Genomic DNA, 12116 nt, shown 5'->3' with positions numbered 1-12116 from the left:
TGTTTGATATACCATTAGTGGAACCTCTAACCTTGACATTTGTTATTATCATTGTTTAATCCTTACACTAATATTCTATCTCGAAGTTCACCATCATCTTCTTCTTCTTCTTTATTATTATTATTACTACTATTATTATAGTTACTGTTATTGTTGTTTATAATTTGTACAATTAACCTCTACGTGGTTTGACCCCGGTCTTGCCGGGTTATTTATTACTTCGACACTCCTACACCTAGGAGAAGACATCAATATTTTAGTTGTATCATTTTGCCCTATACAGATTCTTGATATGGATTTAAACCCCTGTTTTGGCTTATGTAGATTCTTGATAGGTTTGGGTTGCTAAAAGAAAATCCTTATTTTGGTTTGTACAAAAATTGCATCATTTCATAGATTTCGAAGCTACAAAATTGAAGTGATTGGTTTGGAAGGAAAAAACTGAACTGAACTGGATTAAGATTGATTGATCCGAACCAATTTTTTTTTCAATTTAATTCAAATTTTTAAAAAAAAACATAAACTTATTTTAATTATCTATTTTGATTAATGACTGGGTTAAACTGAAAATGCTTATCTCCGATAAGCATCAAATAGAGGTCAAATGTTTTTAACAAATGTCTTAAAAATACTCACTAGCAACAAACCATAGCATTAAAAGAAAATCTTACATGCGAGATGAGATTTAATTTCTCATGCTCATTTTATATAATTTTTATTTTTATTACCATTATTCTATTTCTTGTCATTGGACATCACCCGAGGATTCATTAAGAGTTTTAATTAATTATCAACAAGTATATTAAAAACACTTCTCACGAGTATATTATGACACTAAAATAAAATCTTTTGTAAAAGATTTAATTTTCCCGCATACACAAAATTTGTTAAAAAAAATATTTAATTTTAAAATAACATAAGTTAACATAATTTAATAAAATAAACTCGCAATCCAAGTCATACACTATCGAATTCAATAAATTTTTATTTTAATGATAATTTTTGATTTTATTGTATGAAAATATAATGCATGGTAATTTTCTGGGATGATTTTTTTCAAATGAAAAAAATCACGGCCAAGGTGTAAGTTGAGATGATAAAAATAGAGCATCAATAATAAATGATACAATTATATTTTTTTGAGTTCAAGTTAAATAAAAAAATAGATAATCAATAACAAATGATGAAAATATTTTTTTAATTGATGGACAAAAAAGAATTAAAAAACAACAACTAATACTCTAGATATTATGAATTAACATGTCAAACTTGTAATTTAACTCATTAATAAAACTAGATTCAATAATTTAATTAATCAATTTTTTTAACTTGGATATAAAATAACAATATATTTCTTTTAAGAAAAAAAAAAACTAAAAGGAGCCCATGTGTGTAGATTTGATGACTCAACTTGTATAAGCATTAAAAGAAAAATAACCCCAACGTGAGGCCTTCCAGCTTAGCCCGTGTGCCCGAGGTAACCTTTATTTCTTAAAACAATGGGTGACCTATCGTCTTTTTCAATTTTCCTTTCTCCTTAAAAATAAAAAAATAAAAGACAACTAGAGTCATTGAAAAAAAAAGACTCGACTTTTTTACTAAAAAAACCATTTTAAAACTATTCTTAACCCAAATATATAGAAAACATTTATACATCTCAATAAACTTATTCATAATCTCAAAAAATTTAAAAATATCAAAATCAAACCACAACAAATAATATCCCTGAAATTAGATTAGCATCAAAATTCCATGTGAAACTCCCATGATAAAATAAAATCCATTGATATTGATATTAATTATTTTTATAGTTGAAAATGTCATCAATAATAACCTTTTTTTTTACACCAAAATTTAGAGCCTTACTCTTTTTCCTAAAAAAAAAACTAATTAAAAAACAAGAAAAATAGAGTTTCATATCAAAATTGGTTTTTTAATAACTAAATAAACCAATTACCCAATAATTAATAAAAATGGGAGATCAAGAGGAATTTTTCAAATGAAATTCAAAATCATCATCCATGTTACTTGTTCTTTTTACTTTAGTTTTATGTATTTCAATCTAACTATTCATTCCAAAAAAAAGTTAATAAGTAATTGAATGCTAATTTAGATTCTAAACAACTCAATTATGTAAAAGAAAATGGATGATCAAATTGAAAATCTAGAAAAAGCAGACCATTCAGGTTCATGTTGATTTATTACATAGCGTAACAGTAAATTCACCACACCACTCGGTTTTTTTTAACCTAGAAGCCTGAGATTTTCAATTTGTTCAATGTTATATCACAGACAAAAGAGTGAGCTTCAATCCCTCCCTTGTTTTGTTGCCAGCACGCACGACGATCCTGCCATTCAATTACATCCAATCCAGGTGGATCTCAACGTCGTGTGGACCCAACTCTGCTCCGCCCCCTCACATAGCTTGCGCACGTTAGCATATTTCACAGCTTCTCCTCACTTCGGCGGTAGTGCAAGTTAGCAATTTAAAACAACCGACCCCAGATCGCAATGTCCACCGAATTAGATCCGGACGGGAAAGTGGAGTGGCCGGTTTAAACCGGACACCTTACTACTCGACATCCCCATCAGAGGGGGAAAAAGAAAAAAAAGAAAAAAAAAAGGAAAAGAAAAGGAAAAAAAAATCATAAATGTGAAATAAAAGTATTAAAAAAATGTAAATCTCCAAAGTACCCCTGATCCAGTGATCTCTTCAAAATCCTAAAATTTCATTTCGAACCAGCCCCTCACTTTGTCTGTGTTGATGGAGCTGAAGAAGCATCAAGTTCATAGACTCCCCGAGAGGAAGGGGCAAAAGAGGAAACTAGAGGAGGAAATCGAGGAGGGGAAGAGGGAGATCTCGGCGGCGGAGGCCGCAGCCGCAGCTCCATACGGTGAGGCACGGAGAGTGATATTGAACGAGGTCTATACCCAGGTTAATATTCTCAACTCTACCTTCTCATGGCACGAAACTCATCGCGGTGCTGCTAAACGCGCCACTCACATCCTCGCGGAACTCGCCAAGAACGGTAACCTCAATTTCCTTAAATTTCCATGTCTTACTTTTCTTCATGAAATCGAGATCCGGTTTCATATAAATGTGTTTTCGCATGTCTTGCTTATAAAACGAGGAATTTTGTTACAGAGGAAGTGGTGAACGTGATTGTTGAAGGAGGTGCAGTTCCTGCACTGGTTAAGCATCTTGAAGCACCACCGTCAAGTGAAATTGATCACAATAACTCGAAGCCATTTGAGCATGAGGTCGAGAAAGAAAGTGCTTTTGCGCTTGGACTGCTTGCTGTCAAGGTGAACCAGTTCAATTACTCGTATATCTGTATGTTGCATGTGGTGTTTGAATAATAGAGTGAAAAAGATTTTGATTTCGAGGTTTCCTTTTCTGCATAGTTAACTTGTAATTCTTTTATGTTATGCTGATGTTATTGTGTTGTTGATCATCTACTAATTGAACAGCTAGTTATCTTATTCTTTATAAAGAAATTCGGCATACAAGAAGGGGGTTTTTAGTATAAACTTTCTTTTTACTGGTTTCAAAGTACGGCCACGAGTTATATGATCTGAATTTTAATGAATAAAGCAGTTACTACCGTTCATTTACTTTGTCGTATGAACATTGTAGCTGTAGTGGCACGCATTTAGTCCTTGTTAGGAGTATTTGCAGGATATTATGTGAATATTGATCCCATCATGTTATGACTGAGGCCAAGAAAGGCAGGCAAAGGAGCATACATCCTGCTGAAGACAAGAATCATGTGACATTGCTAATATACTCATGATTGTTTTGAATAAAAATATAGGTTGTGCTTGGCTATGCAATGACAACTGAATAATTGCAGAGGTTCTTATGGAGTTTGAGGCAGGAATCTATTGTCTTTGATGGAACTATTTCAAAAGAATATCTAAAACATCATTGAAATGAAGCACGGTTAATATTTGAAGCATTGAATGATTCACTAATCATTTATGTTGCACCCCAAATACATATTTGGTGTAAGGCATTTGAAGATTTTTGTTGAAAAATAATCCAGATATGACATTGAACCTGTGTTCCCTCCTAAATCATGCTCTTATCTTGTATCTCTTTCTGACAGCCAGAGCATCAGCAAATCATTGTCGACGCTGGGGCTTTGTCACATCTTGTGAGCTTGTTGAAGAGGCACAGGGATGTTCACAGGGACGGTTCTAATTCTCGAGCTGTGAATAGTGTAATTAGGAGAGCTGCTGATGCTATTACCAATCTTGCTCATGAGAACAGCAGCATTAAAACTCGTGTTAGGTTTGCTAATTTTGTTGATAATTTTTGTCAATTCTGTATTCAGCAGTCAGCTTAGTATCCTTATGGTCTTTGGAACTGGACATTCAGGATGGAAGGTGGGATTCCTCCTTTGGTTGAGTTGCTTGAATTCACTGACACAAAGGTGCAAAGAGCAGCTGCTGGGGCTCTTCGAACCCTGGCTTTTAAGAACGATGAAAATAAGAATCAGGTGATTGGATCTTCTATAGAAAGTTGATTTTTATCAGGTCACTTGTAGAAGGAGTAAATGTTAATATTTTCTGATTTTGCAGATAGTTGAATGCTATGCTCTTCCCACCCTTATATTAATGTTGCGATCTGATGATGCTGCCATACACTATGAAGCGGTATGATATTTCAAACTGTCTTGTGTGATTAATTTTGAAATTTGCATGAGTGAGGAAATTTGTTTTTGCACTTCTTGTTTGCTTCATCGTGAATTACTTTTTCATGTCTGCAGGTAGGTGTGATTGGGAATCTGGTACATTCATCCCCAAACATTAAAAGAGAAGTTCTTGCTGCTGGGGCTCTGCAACCTGTTATAGGTTTACTGAGGTTTGTCTAATCTCATAGACTTGTCACCTTGAACTTTCTTTCAACTTGGCCCAGCAGAGTTTCGATAATACCTAGTTTTAAAATTTTGAGTTCGTGTTATTTTTCTTTAATTCTCTTTTGCAATTTCTCAAATTTATTTTTTTGCAACAGCTCCTGCTGCTCTGAGAGCCAAAGGGAGGCTGCTTTATTACTTGGACAATTCGCAGCAACCGACTCAGATTGCAAGGTGCATCAGAGTTGTGAATTTAACATCGTTTGCATCCCCCCTTGAGTTCTTGATAGTTCACCCCTCCTCCTGCTTATCTCTTCCTTTTGGCTTGTCTTTTTATTCTCTTATTGTTTCTAAGTGTTTACATCCATCTTTAGCTCTTGAACTCTTGAACTGATAAATAATGCACTAAAGAGTGCACATTAATCTGTTGATGCTAGTTTGCCTGACCTTTTTTGATCATTCATTCACTGCTATATTTGCTCTCTCTGCTAGCTCTCTCTGTTGTTTTGGTAAATTGAAGAGCAAGTTATTTGCAGGTGCACATTGTACAGAGGGGTGCAGTTAGACCTTTGATTGAGATGCTCCAGTCTCCTGATGTCCAACTGAGGGAAATGTCGGCATTTGCACTGGGGAGGTTGGCGCAGGTTACCATTTCTTTTTTCTTTCTTTCTTCTTTTTGCTTCACTTACTTTAGCTGCGTATAAGTACAAAGATCCCAGTTATGGATGAAACAATGTTGCATTTACTGGTAGAGTTAACAACCTTTTCGCTTCAAAATACTTTGGATCTGGCCACCAGTGATTTTCATAGTTGCATAACATGATTTGTGTTATAATTTGGATTCTTGCCTTTTCCATCAAGCAAGCTGAACTCTCTAACAGAGTAGCGGGGTATTTATTTACACCTCTGTTATCACAATCTTCTTCCTTCCTCTTCCTGATACTTGATTTACATGTAGGAAATTTGCTCCTTTCTTTTACTCTTTTTAACTGCTAATCATTCCTGTGAGGTCAAATTTCTGGTATTGTAACATGTAAATGTTTGTACTTGTGTGCTTGTTGAAGAGTTCCTTTGCTGGCATGCTCAACTTTTTTGTTTGTTATGTTCCTTAAAATTGACAAATTGCCCTGCTTCAAATTATCTTTCATCAAACATGTAAACGTTCTACATCTCAGCAACACATTGTTTAAACCTAATAAATCTGAACTTGAAAAGTAACAATGTCTTTGAGTAAGTTCTGGTGTGTAATTCTGTGAATGCTGGTTGGGTGGTTCCTCGTGGGTTGAAATAATTACTTATTTTCAGGACACACACAACCAAGCTGGTATAGCCCACAACGGTGGTTTGGTGCCATTACTGAAGCTTCTGGATTCAAAGAATGGATCTCTTCAACATAATGCTGCCTTTGCTCTGTATGGTCTTGCAGATAATGAGGTAGTGGAATAATTTCTGAATTCTTAGGAGCTTGACCGAAAGTATATTCTTTGTTCCATTTTAATATAAAAATTATTAAACTAGTTTTCTTATATTGTACAATCTTGTGGTGTTTTATTTCTCCAACAGGACAATGTCTCTGATTTTATCAGTGTGGGAGGAGTTCAGAAGCTGCAGGATGGAGAGTTTATTGTTCAAGTATGCAACTTTCTTCCTTTATAGTTGAACAGTAGTTGTTGTATCTAGGCTCATATAAATGCTTATCCTGCTGATGCTGTATTGCTCTAAGCAAATGGTAGCTTGGATATTTCCATGTTGGAATCTAGATATTGGCCTTCTTATTGTGTTTTAACCTGATTTACAATGATCTATATAAAATCAATAACATGTTTCCAGGCGACAAAAGATTGCGTAGCCAAGACTTTGAAAAGATTGGAGGAGAAGATTCATGGAAGAGTGGGTTTTTATATTTTTTGGCTATTTACTTTCTTTCCCTTTCCCTTGTTCTCTTCCTTTTTTCCTAAAATTTGCCAGTTATCTAGTTGTGGAAAGTGTAGCAGTTTTATTTTTCTCCATAACTTTATATCCAAGCCTTAAAATTGTAATCGTGTAATTTTCATATGTAGGTTTTAAACCACTTATTATATCTAATGCGTGTAGCGGAGAAGGCTGTCCAACGGCGTGTTGCTCTAGCTCTTGCACATCTTTGTTCTCCAGATGACCAGAGAGCAATATTCATTGATAATTGTGGCACGTTCTATTCTTATTAATTGTGTGATTTGAAATTTTACACAGAAGAAAAATCTTATTTTTTTTATATTTGAGTGCAGGATTGGATTTACTTCTTGGGCTTCTTGGCTCTTCAAGCCTTAAGCAACAACTTGATGGAGCCATAGCTCTTTACAGGCTGGCCAACAAAGCAACAACCCTTTCTCCTGTGGATGCAGCTCCTCCTTCTCCAACACCGCAGGTGTGTTTCCTCTCTGAACTGTTTGTTTGTTTGTTTTTTCTCATGCATTTTGTTTTATTGTATAAACAGTTATAAGTGACTTTTTGAGCATGTTCACTGCAGGTTCGATTTTTGATCATGCATTTCTGTTTGATGCTGTTTTATCACTTGTTCTTTGTTTCAAAACATGAAGATAATCTATCCTTCCAAATTTCTGTCTGTTATTCGAATTTGGTTTGTGCAATAACAATTAATTCTGATTGCAGGTATATTTAGGGGAGCAGTATGTAAACAATCCTACATTGTCTGACGTTACCTTTCTAGTTGAAGGTAGTAAATTTTAAGTTCTGGATACTGCTGTGGTACTTGTCTAGGATACTTGTGATTTTTGTTTTAGTGCAAGGCACATTTTTTGCTGGCCCTGTCGGGTTATAATATTAACTTAATTGTATTGCAGGTAGACGATTCTTTGCCCACAGAATTTGCCTGCTTGCTTCGTCAGATGCATTTCGGGCAATGTTCGATGGTGGTTATCGGGTAAGATCTTGTCATTGTTGTCATGTGTCATGTTTTACCCACTGTTCTTCATGCACCTCCTGGTGGAGGTCGCTAGAGACTTTTGTTTTCCAACTTTATTTTGTCACCCAGTCTTCATTTGCAATCTAAACTCATTTAACTAATATAAATCATTGGTTTCTGCTTTCATTATTTTCAAAGCTTTACTTCGTGTTCGCCCCCCTTATTGTGTGAATGCCGAACTCAATGGGATAAGTAGCAATGTATTATGTTTTGTTGCATAGCATGGATAGGATAGGCAACTTGAGTTTAGGTAATATGCAATCAGGCAACCAAGATGACTCCAATGAAATTCATGTCCATCTTGATTAATTCCCCTGTCTTACAGGAAAAGGATGCAAGGGACATTGAAATTCCAAATATAAGATGGGATGTTTTCGAGTTGATGATGAGGTTTGTTGAGATGTAAAGTTCAGTTTTATGAAAGATACTCTTGTAGTGAACAGTTATTTAACTTGTTTCTGTTTTCCACAGATTCATTTACACAGGTTCAGTAGATGTTACATTAATTATTGCACAGGATCTCCTCAGGGCTGCTGATCAGTATCTCTTGGAGGGGCTTAAGCGACTGTGCGAGTATACCATAGCACAGGTGAGCTATGAAGGTTTTTTTTGTGCAATCTTGTACTGCTTTCAGTAGAAAGCTGATGTCTGATAAACATTCTATATTTGCTCAAGGATATAACATTGGAAAACATTGGAAGCATGTATGAACTTTCAGAAGCTTTCCATGCTATTTCATTGAGGCACAGATGCATTTTGTTCATTTTGGAGCAGTTTGATAAATTGAGTGATAAGCCCAGGTTCGTTGCCTTAACCTGTGTACTTGTTCTCGCAAAAAGACCATCTGGCAATGAACTGAAAAATATAAATCTATGCTTCTAATTCCACTGGAAAAAGATAGGAAAAAGAGTTCTGATCTGAGATCACAAGACGCCATAACCTAAAATCAAGGGGGAAAATATTTCTACTGGTGGAAAGAAAATTTACAAAAATTAAATTCTTGTGTCTATCATTGGAAACAATATTGCATGCTTTTTATGTAAATGGATCTCTCTACTCGCTCATTTGATTGGAACTGTGTAATAGATTTTCTAGAGTCAAAACACTTGTTCGTATGGGGTATTGTATTTTTATTTTTTATTTTTAAAAAGACAGGGTTGGTTTCAAACTCTTTAACCGGTTCTTGACATTATTTCGTGAGCTGAAATTTGCAGGCACTCTCAATTAATCCAGCGCATAATACCTGAGATTCGCAATTACTTTGAAAACGCACTCACCAACCCTCACCAACATAACTCGCGGCTGTAGATGGCTGGTCTGATTCTTCATATCTAACTAGATATTTTTGTACAGAAAGTGGTAGCTGTTCTCATTTATTTCTAGCCATTCAAGTGTCCTCATAGGTCGGTAAATAGGATGGCTCCTAAAATCCTAATCATCCCTGTTGCCAGAGTTATGTTGCAAATGCACTGAGTTTCCAAAATTAGTTCTGTTGAGAATGTTGATGGAAACATGGCCCCCTCCCAACGTTATTGTGTTCATGGATTGTGATGCGTGTGTATTTTCGCCTTGGCATTAGCGAGAGATTCATCGGTTTGTGGACAATAATAGTTTTTGCTTGAGTTATTTACCTCACAAAAGAAATAGTGGAAAAAAATCCACGTCTAGAATCCTTCTTTGAAGGGCTTGGTTCGCTCAAGGTGACTTTCAATGTGAACTGCATGTTCGGTGGCGGACTGGGAGAAGTTGAATCAGTTTTAGAGCTTGGAAGTATGGTTGCTGGTATTTTTAAATAGTTTTTCATGTTAAAATATATGTTAGTAATATTTTTTTATTTTTTAAAAATTATTTTTGATATTAATAAATCAAAATAATTTGAAAACATTAAAAATATATTAATTTGAAATTAATAAAAAAATAATTTGTTCAAAAATGCTTTTTTGAAAATTTAAAACAGAGCTTTAGTGATTCAAATTTACTCTCGATCTTTGCAAATTTGTGCCCTATATTTCTAGAAACTTCCTCTTGACCCTTCATGTAAAACCATTATTTACTCTTTCTGTGTGTTGTGATTTTTTGAAGAGCAAACTCGTCCTCTAGTCAGCTGAAGGTAAATGCCTCTGTTATTTTTATCATTTTCACATGCTATCCTTTTATTATGTTTCTTGATAAAAAAATCATTGTATCATGTTTGTAATGTGCAGTTTTATAATTTTAATATTCTATTTTCAATTTAAATAAAAAATGATGTGATTGTCTATTTTTTAAATTGAACTTAAATTATATTTAATACCCATGTAGTTCTTCGAAGGCTAAAGGTCAAAAACCTAATAGGATAATTTTTTTAAAATAACTTGTTTACATAATTATAAAGGTTTAGGATCAAATTGTAGCGTTGAAGTGATATGGTGTGGTTATCATGTACGGGTTTCTCATACTCCTTAAAGCTTTCCTGGCAAGATTTTGCCCAACGATGTTCTGTTGATTGATTTTATATCAAACTTCGGAGGTTGACAACGATGTTCTGTCTACGAGTGGGATGGTAAAATTACCCCATATATCTAACAAATTCTGACTCTACGAGGGATATTTTTGTCTTGAAACAATTGAGGATGGAGAAGAGGCACATACCTCCTATCTCGTGAAATTTTCAAAAATACACACACTCACACACACACATTAACGAGGAATCTCCAAATAAATTTCCTTCCCATCCTGAACTCGATTAATATTAAGCAGGGACAAGGGAAATATAATCCGTCCCAAACCTGCCTCATTGCCGTCTCTGTTGACGAGGTACTTCCAGTTCATCGTACATTTCCTTTCTACGCTTCGTATCTTTCTCTTCGCTAAGGGGATCAACTAGCAAGGAAGTGGCCCTAGAGCTGCTCCTTTTTGCCCGGGTTTTAAAGGATGACTTGGTGGAACATATGCAAACACTAACAAAACCCTCCAAAAAAAGTTCTCTCTCTCAATCTCACTGCCTTCGGCTATCGTTGACCACCGTGGCACCACCTGCTCGGACGAACATAATCGTTTAACCATGTTTTATGCAACGCCACCCAACTAACACCAAGGAGACACCACGAGATGGCACGGGTATGACAAATATAATACAGACGCCTCTCTGCTTTTTTTTAAAATTTTTTTATACTACTATTTTTATTATTAAATTAGAATTGGGATTATGTTTTATTTATTCCTATTGAGGTATCTTGCCATGTAGCGGATTGTACATCTCCGTGGAACGTTGGGTGTTCTTTCCCACAGTAATGGCATAGGAGAAGTGCAAGTTGCAGCTGGTGAGGATATACTCTACTAGATCTAAGGCTGAATATTTTCAGTCTGGTCCGGTTTTGGATCAAAATAAATAACCAAGCCGATTAATTTCAGTTTTGTTTTTTCCCCTTCCAAACCGATTCAAACTGAAATGCAATGCCAAGATGCCATCCTTTAAGAATCAACAACGTTGTCCTCATTGTTACAGCTTCTTGCAAAGGAAAAAATAATTGCAAAAAAACAGTATCAGTTTTTAGCAATCACTGCTTTGATTTTTCTGGATACTCTTCAGCTTTTAACCTGAAATAATCCCTCTCAGGCAATCGAGGTGGGATCTTTTTATGCCGTGACCCAAGAAGGAGAATCAAGTAAATCAATGGAAGAATCACCAGCAATTCACCTTTGACATGACAACTTTGAGAGATAAGAGACAGAAAGGCATGAAAGATTGGAAGAGAAAAGACAAATTTTACTCAAATGTTGAAAGGAAATATTAAAGTTTTACCTGTAATTGGTTACTTTTCCTTTACGTTGAGAGATAGAGAGAGCATGGAAGTTGTGAATGAAAAGGACCCTTCAAATAATGAAAGCATTCAAAGAGTTAATGGGAGGGGAGGGGCGGCTATATGAAAGGGAAAAAAATGATAAATGATCTGCTAGGGTTGTTGGCTAATGGGAGGGAGGTGGTGGCCACAATTTGTTTTTTTCTTTAAAAAATTAAATCAGTTTGGTTTAGTTCGAGTTCAGTTTAGACCCGTCAATACCAAAAACTAAACTAAACCAAAATATTTTAATTAATTCAATTATTTTTTTCACGATTTTTTCAGTTAATTTTTTTAGTTTTCTCATTAAATTGATTTTTTGGATTTTTTTCCCACCTCTGGCCAGATCAATCTGTGAATATTTAACACTGAATCCGTACGGTCTCTTGACAGAATATCAGTGAAATCTCTTGTGGCCCAAAGAGGATCATACCTCGCTGATCTAAATGGGCAGTGTTGGTAACGATTCTTGGA

At 35.1% G+C, this 12116-nt stretch overlaps 1 protein-coding gene and 1 long non-coding RNA gene across 2 annotated transcripts; both read left to right on the top strand.

Annotated features, from left to right (window-relative positions):
- The first annotated feature begins 2718 nt into the window (after positions 1 to 2718).
- On the top strand, positions 2719 to 9488 carry LOC105126842 (ARM REPEAT PROTEIN INTERACTING WITH ABF2-like). The gene is made up of 19 exons (XM_011027858.1): positions 2719 to 3029; positions 3146 to 3306; positions 4110 to 4294; positions 4382 to 4502; positions 4585 to 4659; positions 4773 to 4867; positions 5018 to 5093; positions 5396 to 5503; positions 6165 to 6293; positions 6423 to 6491; positions 6690 to 6749; positions 6920 to 7043; positions 7124 to 7263; positions 7509 to 7572; positions 7700 to 7779; positions 8147 to 8211; positions 8293 to 8410; positions 8497 to 8621; positions 9036 to 9488. The coding sequence occupies exons 1-19, from the start codon at positions 2765 to 2767 to the stop codon at positions 9127 to 9129; spliced, it is 2154 nt and encodes a 717-aa protein (XP_011026160.1). The 5' UTR covers positions 2719 to 2764; the 3' UTR covers positions 9130 to 9488.
- Positions 9489 to 11177: 1689 nt separating this feature from the next.
- LOC105126838 (uncharacterized) lies at positions 11178 to 11719 on the top strand. Its single transcript, XR_842501.1, has 2 exons — positions 11178 to 11538; positions 11649 to 11719. It is a non-coding gene; the product is annotated as an uncharacterized LOC105126838 (long non-coding RNA).
- Positions 11720 to 12116: the final 397 nt, after the last annotated feature.

Source organism: Populus euphratica, unplaced genomic scaffold (assembly GCF_000495115.2).
Source record: "Populus euphratica unplaced genomic scaffold, PopEup_1.0 scaffold1.1, whole genome shotgun sequence".
Classification (NCBI taxonomy): domain Eukaryota; kingdom Viridiplantae; phylum Streptophyta; class Magnoliopsida; order Malpighiales; family Salicaceae; genus Populus; species Populus euphratica.
Note: the sequence above shows the minus strand (reverse complement) of the source record. Positions and strands in the feature narration are given on the sequence as shown.